Source organism: Theobroma cacao, chromosome 4, assembly GCF_053813885.1.
Source record: "Theobroma cacao isolate CCN51 chromosome 4, ASM5381388v1, whole genome shotgun sequence".
Classification (NCBI taxonomy): domain Eukaryota; kingdom Viridiplantae; phylum Streptophyta; class Magnoliopsida; order Malvales; family Malvaceae; genus Theobroma; species Theobroma cacao.
This window is the reverse complement of record NC_142642.1, coordinates 35597247-35613023: the sequence shown is the minus strand read 5'-3', so window position 1 is coordinate 35613023 and position 15777 is coordinate 35597247. Positions and strand designations below refer to the sequence as shown.

The window sequence follows — 15777 nt, the reverse complement described above, 5'->3', positions numbered from 1 at the left end:
AAAAGTACTATTTCCCTCACTTGAATTTGCTTCTTCTTCTTCTATTGCATTGGATTAATAGCAGAGCAGAGACATAAGAAGCAAAAGTTAGATAACATGGAAAATGGTTATAAATACTTCATATGGAGATTTGATCCGCGGAGGAATCGGGGGTGTACAGGGGACCTTCTAAGGGTCATCACCCATTATAGTAGTGGTGTTGTATTGTCATATTGACGGAAAAGGGCACTTAGCAAAACTGTGATTACCAAGTTTGGAGTCCGATGTTTTTAGCCCCTTCTCTTGCAGTCGTCGTTTCTCGGCAGGCACAATCGTTCAGTATTTTAGTTTGTATCCAACTTTTCTTCCTTTATGTGAAGATGGACCGTTCAACTTGCAAGGAACCAAATGATTGTAAAGCAATGGATACTGTCGCTCTGCTTACTTCTACAATTAGTTCACTTGATATAACACTATTAACTGGACAATTTTTTTTTGAAAAAATAGTTGTAAGAGTACTCTTTACATCTAAATAATCTAATGGGTTTTGTTCAAGGCTAATGTAATGTGAAAGTTTCTGAAAGATTATGGATATCATGCTTTTATTTGTATGATCTGTAAAGCAAGATTGATGTAACAGACAATAGGGAGCTGTTGTAGCAGGTGGTCAGGCAACTCATTTCCACAGCTGGATAGCCTAGTTAATTTGTTCCGTGTTAACACGTGTGTTAAATGAACACTAAACCACAGTTGGATGCCTAAATCACTGCTTTTCCTTGGCATACGTCACAAATTGTGTACCCAAGGCCTTCACAATATGGACAATTTGCTCCCTCCTCCACCCATTCTAAAAACTGCATCACAATAATCAGTCCAATGGTCAATTTGGCAGAATACAATTACTAAACAGATCGTATAAAGAACAAGAACAAGCAAACCCTTTTACCTGCGGTTCTACGTTGGGTTCGCCTGTTCCATCACATTCTGCAGTAGAAACAATGTCAGTGAGACTATTTAATTCCAGGTACACAACTGATGAAAATTATGACATGCAACAGAGCACTTGAAAACTCTGAAGACTTCATCGTTTGAGCAAATATCACATTTTGCACTACATTCATAAAAAAAAAAACATAAGGAACGTTAAGAAACTAACTTGAAATAATAATTACCTGTGCACATTAAACGGCCCTCCCCACGACAAGCATGGCACCTTGTTGTGGAATCTCTGTTTTTACTTTCCATGGCTTTTTTATCCTTTCCAGCAAGTCTAGAGGGTTCTTCCCACCGATTTTCTCCAAGAAGAAAAACTCGATGTTGAGATACCTCAGCTTGTGTGAAACCTTCCTCTTTCACAACTTCCTGTTGTATTTCTGAGATTTCTGTCAAAGAAGCAATTGCAGCTCCATTCGTTTGTTCCTATAATACAAGATTAGTCCCAAGGAACTAAGCAGTTTATTGGGTAATATAAAAATTTAAGTGTACTAGCATGCACGAGAAACTTTGCCTTCTGCATGATCTGAACATACCTTCTCTGGAACAGTTGGAGGGGCTACTTCATGATCTGAACTCTTGATCTGCTGTCCCGTAAACAACCTTTGAAGAAGTTCTGCACTCATTATTCCATCTTCGCGAGCACCTACTGTTGCCTGTCAAGAGGGAACATTTAGTGATGAATGAAAAATTAGATGAATGATAAAAAGCTTTTACTAATCAGCAATCCATAAGATACTATATTGTCATTGGTATCAATATCTATGATAATAATGGGAAACTCTTATCCATAACAACAACAAACAATGGTGAAATTACAGCTTACTTGCCAAGTTTTCACGGCACGCTCAGTTCCACTGGAGAAGCTAGAAAATTCCATGTCCTCCTCTCCCGAATAAAAACCCAATTTTTCTAATGCCTCCTGTTAGCATTCGGGAACAAATCAAGATCAATGATCCACTCCGTTTCAATCTCATGAACATATCATATTACAGCGTAGCAATTAGCACATGCAAACAGGAATTCAAGAAATAGAAGGAAGAAATTTAAATTAGCCAAACAAAGCAAGTCCATTCCTTTTCTTGTTGCTTTTTCTATTTCCGCTCAAAAGAGCATTCCCATTGAATTTGTCCCAAATATCTATAACCAAACAACAATAAGATTGTAGCCTTAAAGTTTTAATTTGTATCGAAAATTCCAATTGTTCCAAAATCCTTGGCTTTGGTAAGTTAACCTGCATTTCTCGAACTTGTTCTCCTTCGCTGCCTACCCTCAACGCTTTCCTTTCTATCTTCTTTTCTTCCTCTTTTTCCCTCCTCGCCAAAACCCTAACTCCTTCCTCCACTACCACCTCTTTCTCTTTTACTTCTTCCAAAACCATCTCACTCGTGCTTTCTCCGCTGTCCGCAATACGATTCTTCTCTTTCAACACCTGCAATAAAGCTCCGATACTCGATATCGTCTCCGAAACCGAAGCTCCTTGAACCGAATTCCGGTTCTCTAAGGCTTGGATTTGAAGCTTGAGTTCGGAGATTTGCCGAAGCAGAAATTCTTTCTCGTTTAACCACCGCTTCTCTTCTCTTAGCCAGCGTTGCTCTTCCCGGAGCCACCGTTGTTCTTCGCGAAGCCACCGGCTTTCTTCGCGATCGAAATTCGAGGAATTAGTTGAAGAAGAGAAACAGAGGAAGAGTTTGGAAGGGGAGGGAGAGAGTGGAAAGGATTTGGAAGGAAAAGAGCGGGAATTGAAGTGGAGAAAAGGAGGATGGAAAGAGAGAGGAATTAAGGAAGTCATCTAAATTGGAAGGAATAGAGAAATTAATTACTGAAGAGGAAAATGTGAGGAAGAAGAAGAAGGAGGGAAGAAAGCGGATACTTTTGTTACTACTTCGATTCTGATTCTGATTGATAATTGTAGTGTTTGGTTACAGCTTTTAAACCACACGTTAGGAACACACAGGTGGCGGGAAGCTTTTACTCCTTCCCTCAGCCGAGCTTTTACTTTATAACAAAGAGACTGCTAAAGTTAACAGCTAGTAATTGGTAATTTCAGATTTTCATTGCCAATTCATTTCATTCTACAGCACCTGAAATGTTCATCTAGGAAACTTTATCGTTCTACATTCCAACCCAAGCAAAGCTATAACAAGGAATTTATGCAGTCCTATTTCTTCCCAGCACAGGGAACTGGCTAAGGTCCTCAATCTGAGGACCATAATCCTCATAGGGCCTATAGCCACCATACAAAGGCATTTGCCCTTCTTGCCTTCCATTATTCCCCTGCCCATAATTGCCTCTGCCATAAGGTCTCTGCCCATAGGATCTATCACCATACTGCTGCTCATTCTTCTCCCTAATTCCCTCAGCTGGTTTTAGGAATTCGTTAAGGCTCGTTGACTTACGAATTACTCTCTCTTCCTCAAGGCTATGACAAGTGTCTTTCCTCTTTGTCTCAGACGTCTTCTCCTCTTTCTTTTTCCCAATCATTTGCATCGACCCGAATTCCTTATTTGCCGTAACTTTTCTCCCCCCGTCCTTCTTCATTGCTTCCACAGGTTTCTTCTTTTCAAGGAGAGACTCTTCATACTCTTTAAGAGTCATTAACTTCTTCCCATCATCCACTTTCTCTTTCTCTTCAGCCTTGATCACAGATTTACCTTCAAATCCCTTGCTCTTACTCTCCATCATTTCGGACTTCTTGTCACCATGATTATCACCATTTCCTTCCTCACTGTCGCCACTGTTAGAAGCAGCAGCTTCTTGCCCCTCGTTAGCCACAACAGCAATATTGTCATTCTTGCTATTATCATTGTTATATTCATTATCACCATCCACTTTACGGTAAACCTTTCCATTGTTACAGCATTCACCTCCGTCACGCCTGTAATATCCTCGAGGGCCTCGACGTCTATAACCACCGTAATATTGTAGACGTTCTTTCCCATAATCAAACTCTTGTTGATGTTGATGATTATTAGCATAAGCAACAGCTTGACCCTCCTTCTCATAAAATTTCCTGCTTTGTTGAAATCCTCTTCCTCCTATACCCCCCCTACCTCCACGGTAACCACCATTGTTATTCACCTGATACCCAGGAGGCGTGCTATAATTTCCCCTATATCCATCACCACCTCCATAGCTGTAATTCCTATAGTTACCCTGATAGCCATTGCCAACTCTATAGCCTCTCTGACCCTCATGATAAACATGATTATGGTAATTATCAGGATAGTTCTTGCCTTCTATCTTGGCATTTTCACCGTTTCCACTGCTTGGTTGTTGTCCATTGTTGTTGGTTGCACTTGTAGCCTTAATCTCGCCTTCTTTTTCTCCTGGTTCTTTTGCGTCGCTGTTTCCTTCAGGCTTTTGCTCTTCCTTCATTTCTTTCCTGAGAACAAGGAAAGATCTCAAAACATGCCTGGGGAGGAAAATACGTTTAGCCAGCATCTTACGAGGATCCATATTCTGAAACTTATGCGTTGGCTTTTGCTCTTTCTTGTTATCCAAGGCATCCGGCTTCGAGGGCTCTTCCACTTTCAGGCTATCAATGAGCTTTGATACAACTTCGGATTCTTGGTCGGTCAAGAGAGCAAAGAAGTTTTTCTCTTGAGCCATGAATGACGAGAGGAGAAACAATTAAAAAACAAGAAACAGAAACATTAAAACCTGGAGAAACCCTAACTGAGATGGGAGTGAGGAAGTTGGTGGGAATTGCTCGTGTAATTTGGCATAGGACTGGAAATCCAACTCAAGAATAGCAAGTGCAAAAAGGAACACTGAAATACATACACAAAGTACCCATTTTGTCCAAAATGAAAATACACAAGTACCCATCATCAAGGTGGGGTTTAATCTAATTGTCTTAATGCGAATATACTAAAATAAATAGTTATTTAATGAGTGATTTGGTTTCACACCCATAAATATTACAAGTATGTTTTTAGTTAATAATTTATTTAAATTGATTATCCACTCTCTTTACTTTATTCAATAATCTATCATCTTAAATTTATTATTTAGCCAGCTACAACTGCCGTGAAGAAGATGGCAATCCTTTATTTTATTTTATTTTTTCACATTGTAGCTGCTTGCTTCTTTTGTTCTTTAAAATTTCTAATGGCGAAGAGAAGCTTTATTATAAGGGAAGGAGCTACAACAAAATGTTGGATTACAAACGCTCATTTTTGTACAACAATGTTCCATGATTGATGAGAAATTTTCATTATTCAGAATTTCGGAATACAATTATCAGCATATGAAATGACAAAACATACATTGACACAGCCGAAATCTGCTTGAAATCAAATAGATAACCGAAACTATCCTTCACCACCAGATGGATACAATTGTAAAGCTCAATCTTCTTTGCCCAATAGCACTCACCCTCGCCCAGGCACCTCAACCTTTTGATCGTACAATTTCTACTTGATGTAAGCTACTAAAGCCTAAAGAAAAAAAAAATTGCTGGCTGTCCAGATTAACCTATCCAACACCAACAGCTTCATAGAAGGTAATAAGATAACCGTGAATTGCCTGGTAATAAAGCATAAACACACTGGGGCTGCTTTTGAGAGTTCAAATATTCATTATACTTGGGCTTATTCCAGCTTAGTCTAACTTGACATTAGAATACAAAAGTGTGTCCCTTGTCAGTGGCATGTTGAGAAGGAAGTAAACCTGCAGTAAAAAAACACAAAACAAGAGTGGATAATCAAATACCATAGTTTGCAAAAAGAAATATAATTGATTAGACTAAACAGCCTTATAGCCACACCCAGCCAGATGACAAGAACAGAGTCATGGGAACTCCTAAATTAGTCAACAGCATATGAACAATGAAGACACAAACCAAAACCTTTGCAGTTGACAATCAAGAGAGAATGTTTTTCAATCTTTTCCCAACATAGTTGACACCCCTGAGGGGAAACCATAGAAGTAAATGTGTACATCTGGTTAAAACTTTGTCTGAGCTTTTCAATTGTTTTAAAACCTGGGATAAAAGAACTTTCAACATTTGTCAAAAGGCTTAGCATTTGTTTGGTTTTATGCAATGCAATTATAGATTTCATGGAACTTCAATATGACCAGAAATGTCAAAAAGCACTCTAGGAACAATGTAAAATCCGGCATCCAACTTAATAAATCTTACCCCTAAGAGAGTTGCAATGACAAGAACAAGTCCAGTTACCCAAGCAAGGGTCCTTCTAACCAACACTTGTGCAGCATCAGTGGTATTCTGAGAGCGTATTTTTTCTGCCAACCAACGCGGAGATGGACGAGAGGTAAACATCACATTCATCAATGTTTTTGATTCTGGCTGAGGTACCCCATTAAAGACAATAGCTCCAACAATTTCACCTGCCCAATCATCAATTAGATTTGCTAAACAAATTGGCAGCCAGGGATTGGATTGAGGGGGATGGGGGGTAATAGAAAGACAAATGCTGTCAACAACTCAAGAGATGAAAAGCATTCACTGCAAATTTAGAGGATACCATCCGTAGCATAAATGCATAGAGACTTCCACGTAGATTGCCATGTCTATTTTCACGTAGCTAAACAAACTATGATAACAAAAAATAAAAATAAAAACCAAAATATATAGATGCACACGCATATGGGTAAAATTATATATCACTATTTTCTTTAAACAAGTTGCAGACTCCCTGCCTTTGCATTTGTATACACGGAGCATGAAAATGAACAAAACTGGAATAACAGCATATTTCTAACTCTTAATTAATTAGTAAAGTGGAGGTCATTTTCCTTCCACAATGGAGTGTTCAACGTGTTACCAACCTTCATAAGCTGTCAGCAATGAATCAAATATCTTGGAAATTGTGGCAAGCTGAAGCCTCATTCCTTGCTTATTAATACCGTCAGCGTCATGCTGCTCCTGCAAAGCCTGTAACATACATATTTTTTTTAACATCAAAAGGAATAGGGAGGGGGTTAAGTGATGAGGAAGAAAAACAAAAGAAAAAGCAGTACAAAAATTACAATAGCATGAAGATAGATGACTAGATACATGAATTAACCATTTTCTAAACTCAAGGCCCATAATTAGACACAAATCTTAGAGAGTTTTAATCAATACCAAACATCTGACTAATATTTCATTATTGTAGATACAGAGCATGTCTTCTCACACACATTTGATAAGAAGACAGATAACACATTTTTACAAGGCCAAGTAAGCATGGCATCTGAGAATGCTATTTGTCAATAGGGAAAAATGTAATACATGTTGTAGAAGGGTATTTACATTTCACTTTTAACTAAAAGAGCTGCAATTCAAATAAACCCTTTTCTTCCTCATCAATGGATTTACAAGAGTTTTAATCACGGAAAGTAAGATGATGACAATAAAAGAATCCTTCCAGTTAAAGATGACGGTTTCCAAGTATATTTTCAGACAAGACACCAATCTAAGAAACCAAATAATAGTTAGTATTAGCCAGATCAAGTCGGTATGTTTAGCACCTTAATCGCATCAAAAGAACCCATTATTAACTCAGCAGGTCTGTGCAAAGTCTGTGACAAATCTGCATGCATCTTCATTGCTTTCCTTATATTGTGGGACAGAGCCAACAGTTTTGATGCAAATTCCCTATGTACTTTCTGCAAAAAATCAAAACCTAGAGCTCTCAATGAGGTAATTGAGAATTCAAGACAAAATACTACTGCTACTACTATAACAGTCTCAGTCAAGAACAATTCATAAACAGGAAAACATAAAATATTAGCTCCTGAATGATACCTTTGACATATGAAGATTCACATTGTCACCATTTGCCAAGGGAATAGTCAAGACTCCTTGCAGAGGTTCCGTAGCATCAGTAACATATGATCCACCCAACCAAGATGCCTAAACAGATACATAAAACCACTTCACTGTCACGTGTGAGACCCAAATAAGCAATCAAATGGACGACAAACAACAGAGATGTCAACTAAAGCCTAGAATAATAAACTAACAAAATCATTGATCTCTTCTTCAGTGTAATCTCCCAGAGGCTCATCCAAAGAAATCACAGAGACTTCCTCTTCATCTGCAAGAAAATTCATATAATGAACAAATCCTAATGAATATATACATTTGGGGGAAAATCTTCAACACAATGAAAGTCATGACTAGAGTCTGACAGTTTTACATTTTTTTTTTTTTTTTACATCTTGACAAATGGTCAGGTACCTGGAAGCTGAATGTCTGCTCTTGAACCAAGATCAACACTTCTCTTCAAGGCATTGATGAAGAGAGCATTCTTGGGGTCTACAACAAGAGGATCTGGAGGTCGAAAAACATTCATTTAAACAAAATGGACATGGGGGACTGAGTGAAGAAGAAAACAGAGAGAAAATAAACTTTGAGATACGTGCAGGTACCATCAATTCCAGTGACTTCAAGCAGAAAAACAGCACGGGGTCTATCAAATGGATTTGGAATGAGAACCTCATTCAGCTGCAAAACAGCAATAACACCTTTAAACAAAAGATTCTATGAACAAAACAAAAACAAAAAGAAATCAAAAAGATTTATTAGTCAGGACTCGTGAGTAAAAAGACACCTTAGATGAACCGGCAGCTGAAAGCGTAGTAGGTGGTGCAAAGCCAAGCAAGACTGATACAGCAGCACCAACTTCATGCAGCAGCATTGATTGTGACTGTTAAAGTAAAAAAAAAAAAAGGGGGGGGGGGGGGGGGACTGAAAGTGAGAGAAAAGAACCAAAATGTGTCTAAAAACTTAGAAGCATGAATAGCATAAGATACTCCAATCTTAACATGCAGAACGAAACTTGAAAAAAAAAAAGGTTGTGGACAAAATACTTCTCCTACTATCAAATGTGAATCTAAGCAGGTCCAAATCCACTTGATCATACCTAATCAAAGGGATTTATCATCTAAAAAACATTGCAGTAAGATGATAATATCAGTTATCAGAACCGCAATCTTTATTATTAACCAATTCAAAAAAGAAAAGTTATTATACATAGTAAAACAGCTAAATACAACAAAATTAACCAACTTTACATTTTCTAGCCAACTAAGTAACCATCCACACAATCTATTGATACTTAAAGTTCATCATAAATTATAAATAAATGAAACCTGATTACAAATTATTGGAATGAATTAGGAGAAAACAAATAAATACCTGAGCAACATCGCCGGTTGATTGAGTGCGAAGAAATTGATGAGTTGAACTATCGATGAAGAAAACGGATCCAGTATCTTCAGCCTACGATAAAAAAACCAGCAAATATTGAATCAATGAAAAGAATTATCAATATCAGATCTAATTATATTAAAGAGATAGAAAAAGAGAGCAAACCCTTGAAAATGAGAAGAGAAGTGAAGAAATTAGGAAGAGATGAAAAATCTTCATTGTAAGAAAGTGAACGAGAGAAGGAGAGAGTCCGATCTGTGTGGTGGTTTCGCGATCACGGGGACACATGGGGGGTAGGGGAGAAAGGAAGAGGACGAACTCGAACCGGAATTTGTTTTGATCTGCCACTGGGCGACGTCGTTGTGATCCTTTCGTGGAGCGAATGATCGGGTTGGGTTCTTCTTGGGCCAGGATTGTTTAAAATTTGGTTTGGTGAGATTGGAAGTCCAATAATATGCACATGTGTGATATGTGCTTTTTTTTTTTTTTTACCATTTAGAATAAATTGTTCTAAAAGAAAAGGATAATAGAGAGAGATTCTTAAATATTAATACAAGAAAATAAGAGAATGGTAGTTTTATTGTTCAATATATTAACTAAAAAAGAAAGTGAGAAATCAAGAGTAAAGCTTTTAATTAAACAAAATTATCGATTTATTGAGCATGATGTTATGCGAGATTAATTCGATTTCTTTTATAGTGGACCAGTATAGATATGTCAAATATTAATATTCATTTTGTCTAATATTAAAGATTTACAAATTATTGTTTAAAATGAAAAATATATATATATATATAACTTTCAAATTTTGGTATTTTTATTATTTTCTGCTCAAAAGAGTATAATAACAAGAATCCCAATCAATATCCTCCAAACTCAATTATTAAAACTTGAAATTATAATTTGAAATTTGGGAAAAAAACAAGGATGATATAATGTTCAAATAAGATTCTAAATTATTTATAAAATTTTAAATAAGTCTTTATTCTTTTATGATATTAAGTCAAATCTTTATATTTTTATTTTGAATTAAATAAGTTCCTATAACGAATAATTGACTAATTGTCATTAGTTCAAATATCATTTATCATTTTATATCCACATAATAAAAGCATGACATTAATGTAGAGGGTGAAAAATGTTACATGATCATATTATTATGTCAAATTAACATGCCACATAATCACCAATTATAATATATTAATATACCATATCATCATTAATTATAATATTTTAACATATCACCCTAACGTCATGTGATGTAAAATGATAAATAACATTTTTAATAAGTTAATCATTAGTTATAAGGGTTTATTTAACGTAAAATAAAAATATAAAAAACTTATTTTGTTCAAAATAAAAATATAAAAGCTTAACTGAACACAATAAAAATATAAAATTATTTTTGAATTTTGTTAAATAGTTTACGAAATTTTTTAGAGATTATGCCAATAAAAATTTGTAGAACCAGAAAAGATTTTTTTTTAATTTATATTTGATGTATTGTCAATAGATAATATTTATATATATTATTGATAAATTAAATATTATTAAAAAATTTTATTGATAGTTGATGAGCTTGCACGTTTCCAAAACAGAAAATTTGAATAAGTATAAGACACCTTAACTCCAAACGAAAAGAGTAATAAAAATGTACGTGAATGAAAAGAAGAAGGTAAGGGTCTCGCAGTCAAAAGAGCCTAATAAACAAATAGACAAGCAAAAAAGAACATTGTCATCTCCTATTTTATTGATGTGTCGCGTATATTTCAGGAGTTTCCAATGCAAATTATACATGTCATGAAGGGAGAGGTGGATCCCATTTACAATAGAAAATTTCAAAGGCCAAAGAACCTAATATTGAAAAGAAGAGAAAAAAGAAAGAAGCTATTTCTATATGGGATCACCTAAGAAACTATTATTTACCATGTGACTCTTATACTTACAAAATTAATGTGTGGGTCATGGTAACATGAAGAAAAATCTACATTCTTTATTGGGAAAAAAAAAAGAAAAAAGAATAATCCAAGAAGGGGAACAAAAAGGAAGAGAGATGAGTATTGGAGCTGCCAAGAGGAAGGCCTTATCATCACCAATCAATGGTACTCAAAATGGCAACCATCATAGCCTGTTAGCACAGTACAAAGAATTAACACAAATTAGTAAAATTTCATTTGAATTTTATTCTGAAATTTAATTATTCCAAAATCAGAAGCAATTTGCCAAGTTATCTTTATTGTTTGAAGGGTTTAGGTCGAATTTAATGTTAGCAACTAGCCAAAATTTCTTATTCAATAAAAGAAAGCAATGTTGAAAGAATGAGATAGTTTTTAATTGCAGGTTTTGTACTAGCAATTTTCAATTGGGCAACTCACTTGGATCAACTGTGACGAGTATGGCTGTGCCTCCAAACTCACATGTACCACCTGCAACCTTGGTTTTTTGCCAGTAGCTGTTAAAAGCGTAAGAAGCATGTGCAAACAAGGTGTCAGGCTGAAAGCATGACCCACTGGGCTGAATCGAATCACAATCTGCTCCAGACCCACATGCATAGTTCATAGCTTCTTGAATAATAGGGTCAGGCACTGAGGGCTTAGCCACGCACCATAAGGCTATGCTTGGAGCCACATTGGGAGGTGGTGGAACCGTGGGCGGAGGGAACACAATCGGTGGTAGAAACACCGGTGGACTCGGATTAAAACCGAATGGGGATGGAACATAGAATGGTGGGCTCAAGACAATGGATGGTGGGCTAGGCTCAAAATAAGGTGGGCTCCCGGGTCCTGATGGGCTTGGGATATAAATTGTGGGTGTTGGTATTGCTTGTGGCGGGCCTGGAAATATTGCCGGTGGATTCGGAGTGACCGAGAATTGGGGCGGGCTTGGAACCGCTCCACCACCTGAGCTTGGTGGTGGGCTTTGGCCTGGAAGAACAGGAGGGAGGATGGAAGAGGGAGATGGCGGGGAGAGTGTGGTTCCGCTGGGAGGTGGAAGGAGTGTAGTAGGGGTTCCAGGGGTGATAGGGGGGTTAACACAATAAGGAGGGGAATTCACAGGGGGTAGTGAATCAAAAGGTGGCAAAGAAAACGGTGAGCTTACACCATAAGGTTGGGTATTAGATGTATCAGTAGGTTGTTCAATGACTAAACTCATAAGCTTACTCATAAGCTGCAATTTCTTTGTGTGCTTTATGACTGAACTCCTTGAATGTTTTGGATCTTTGATTAGTCCCATTGATTTCCTTGCATCTGCCCAAAGGAGAAAAAAATCTTAGAGATTTGCAATTAATCATCACAATGCAAAAGTTTCTGCCCTGATCTGCTCCATTTCAACAAAGGTTAATTTCCCTTCAGTTGGGTAATGCATTCCAACAATTTTTCATTATAGCTCTTGATATAGAAAGATAAAATGGTCTACACTTAATTAAATGTTGTTTATTGAAAGATATAAATTACATGAATTTGAATGCAAAACTCAGTTTTGATAAGCTATATTGGTTTGAGCAGAAACTTAGTGACAAAGCAAACTTAGTATATTCCATGTAACCTTTTGACTCGTCATGAGACTAAAGAAGTAAAAGTAAACGGCACATCAGCAAAGACAAATGGATTAAATAAATAAAAGTTGATAGTAACACAACTCTTCGTGTCTAAGGAATGACACGATTCAATGTCATGGGGTAGTCCGAGGTGTAGTGTAGACCATTGAATCAAGCGTACATGGAACAACATTGGAATATCTGATGTGAAAACGATTAAAAAACACAGGATGATAATCTTAATATAGTGATTCTAAAAATTTTGGGTGTAAACCTATGCAATGTGAAGAGGAGAAATTTTACAGAAAAAGCATTTTGAAATCTTCAGAATCTGCAGAGTCAGGTCGTTTGTCCAGTTAAACAGTGCACAATTGGGAGAAGAACCCAGAAGGAGAATCAAAGCTAATTACAAAGTGAAATGCGACATATATGCTGAGATGAATCATTCAAGCTGAATTTCACTTAATAGCGGAAATCAGCTTACCGCAATGTATGAACAGAGTGGCCGCCATTGTTGAATAAAGAAGGAGCATGCAAATCCTGCTTTCCATTGCTCAGCCTCAGCAATGCCAAAGAACTCCAGGGCAAAGCTGTCTTAACTTGCTTCAACCTCCAAACCACTCAAAGAGAAGAAGACTGATATAGGGACATATATAGAGGGCAATCAAGGCAATGAGAGGGGACAAGTGGCTGGGTTGGCCATAAAAGATTTGATTCTTGAGCAGCTCACGTTGCTGTAAGTAGTCACTTTGCTTAGAAATGTATATCTGAAGAATACTAAAAAGGGGTAAAAGGTCCTAAGAGAAGATGTAGTTTAAGGGAAGCTGTTCACCTGCCCCTGATCAAAATTCCTCTTTCCTCACTTAAAAATGTTTTTGTTTTTGTTCATGCAAATTTGGCATATATGCTTGCTTCACATCGGGAAAAATCAAAGCAAGGTTTTTGTTGCCCTTTTGTCTTGCTTGCTTTCTACTCAAAGCTCTCTTTTCTCGCAATCTTTGCCCTTGGAATGACTCCCCTGTGTTGGAATATTTATGGGGAAGGGGAGCAGTCTGGAGACTCATTAAACTAATACAAAAGCAGAGTTCCTTCGCTATGGAGGCGGGTGTTAAAGCCCGTGCAAACTGCAAAGCTTGTTTGTTCAATTTTGGACATATCCTGTTGGGCCCTCTATAAAGTCCCTTCCATTAAATTGGCATATTTGGATAGAATTCTAGATTTAAGCACATGAACATTTAGTTTATTAATTTTCGATTTATATCCGATGCAAATATATCATGTTTATTCATAAATTTTCACATTAATTTTGAAGATTCAAATATCATATACTTGGATGAATTTAAAATGTCTAAGAAGTATTGAGCATGGAAATGTTAAAATAACGAAGAGTCCTTTGAAAATATTTTATACTAGTTTAAAATCAACATTTCTTTCTAATGAGTCTTTTTATGATTTTTTTTTTGAATAATGTTTTAAAAAGTTTTAAAGTTATTTCAGAAAATTGAATAAAATCTTTTTATTATGTTTAATCAAGTGTTTATATTTTTATTTTGAGTTAAATAAGCTTTATAATTAATTATTGACTTATTACTATTAATCAAAATATCATTTATCAATTTTATACCCACGTGACACTGATGTGAAAAGTAAAAAATCACATGATTATGTTATCATACCATATAATCATCTATTATGAAATATCAACATGTTATATTAACATCATATATTATAAAATAACAAGTAATATATTAATTACGTCAATAGTTAGTTATAAAGGTTTAGTTGTTCAAAACAAAAGTACAATAACTTATTTAGCTTAATATAAAAAAAAATAAACTTAATTAATATACAAATATTTATATTTTTATATAATAATTAGTTTAAAATAAATAAAAAATAAATATTCACATAACAAATAGTGATAAACCGAAAAGTAGAGAAAGAAGTTGCCCAACTTATGTTGATTGAAGTAAGCAAACGGCCCAAAAAGAAGACAGTGTTCTTTCACGGCTTATGTGTCACTTTCCCGCTTTCTTACATATAAACCCAGCTCACTTGCACTGGACCTATCTCGGGCCAGGCCTGTTAGACTTTGACAAACAATTACTCCATTAGGCCTACTACATTGGCCCAAATCGACAATACAGTGTCTTCCATTGGTAGCAGAATTTAAGTCCAAGTTTAATATATTTTGAATGAATTTAACAATATGATTATATTTTGTTACTATGACCTAACATGAATCATCATAGACGTAATATTTACTTTTGAGTGAATTGATGTCCCCATGACATCAGGGAAGAGTCATCCTTACTAAAAATGAAAAGAACAAGCATTAATAAAGTTTGATAATACTCATTTGAAAGATGATAAAGCAAAAATTAAATATGGGTAGGATCAACTTTTTTTCCTGACTAATTTTGCAAGCACTGTGCCCTTTTTCCAATAAACTTGTCAATCATACAGTAATTAGTTAGTATTAATGTCAACACTTTTTTTTTTTCTGAAAGTTTCCACTATCTTTTCTTCTTTAGCCCATTATTTGTCTCATGCTATAACCAACTAAAATGAGCAAAAGAAAAGGATAAGCAAAATCATGATAAATTTGGTATGGTTTCATGTGATGGAAATCTAAGCTTAATAAAGAAAAGAGGGTAATTTATAACTCAATTGGACAACAGTTTCTTTTCATGCATAAGAGCATAATTACTGCTTGATCATCAAAACCAAGACAGCAAGGAAATTCAATTGATAAAAATTAAAAGTCTTACATTAATTTTTTAAGTGAATGTTGTGATCTAGTTCTCAATCAAATTATTGAAAAAAAAAACTAAAATTATATAATGATTTAAAATTAATATTACATTATTTTAATTTGAAATTTCTAACTTATAATTTTCGTTGTTGAATGCTAAACATAACTGGTATAAATGCAAAATAATTAAAGCAATGTTGGGTTATGAGTTGACTAAAAGATGGTGCAAACAAAGGTGTATATATAATGACCTCTTACTTTGTTTATTCATAAATGGGTAAACCAGTTTGTCAAATGGCTAATGCATGGATGATGAGTTGGGAGATGGAAATAGCATAATTTTCCTTA

General features: G+C 35.6%; 3 protein-coding genes across 3 annotated transcripts; all 3 read right to left on the bottom strand.

Annotated features, from left to right (window-relative positions):
• Window positions 1-553: 553 nt before the first annotated feature.
• Window positions 554-2885, bottom strand: PTAC5 (plastid transcriptionally active 5). The gene is made up of 6 exons (XM_007034342.3): window positions 2207-2885; window positions 1799-1894; window positions 1509-1628; window positions 1152-1398; window positions 926-963; window positions 554-833 (listed from the first exon to the last, which is right to left on the bottom strand). The coding sequence occupies exons 1-6, from the start codon at window positions 2762-2764 to the stop codon at window positions 738-740; spliced, it is 1155 nt and encodes a 384-aa protein (XP_007034404.3). The 5' UTR covers window positions 2765-2885; the 3' UTR covers window positions 554-737.
• A 2265-nt stretch (window positions 2886-5150) lies between these two features.
• On the bottom strand, window positions 5151-9373 carry PMP (putative type 1 membrane protein). Its single transcript, XM_007034338.3, has 11 exons — window positions 9302-9373; window positions 9125-9208; window positions 8538-8633; window positions 8356-8431; window positions 8165-8257; window positions 7948-8021; window positions 7730-7837; window positions 7453-7590; window positions 6769-6874; window positions 6119-6327; window positions 5151-5646 (listed from the first exon to the last, which is right to left on the bottom strand). Exons 1-11 carry the CDS (start codon window positions 9353-9355, stop codon window positions 5578-5580), a joined length of 1107 nt encoding a protein of 368 aa, XP_007034400.3. The 5' UTR covers window positions 9356-9373; the 3' UTR covers window positions 5151-5577.
• Window positions 9374-10850: 1477 nt separating this feature from the next.
• LOC18602749 (Carbohydrate-binding X8 domain superfamily protein) lies at window positions 10851-13683 on the bottom strand. The gene is made up of 3 exons (XM_007034337.3): window positions 13159-13683; window positions 11512-12384; window positions 10851-11264 (listed from the first exon to the last, which is right to left on the bottom strand). Exons 1-3 carry the CDS (start codon window positions 13223-13225, stop codon window positions 11233-11235), a joined length of 972 nt encoding a protein of 323 aa, XP_007034399.1. The 5' UTR covers window positions 13226-13683; the 3' UTR covers window positions 10851-11232.
• Window positions 13684-15777: the final 2094 nt, after the last annotated feature.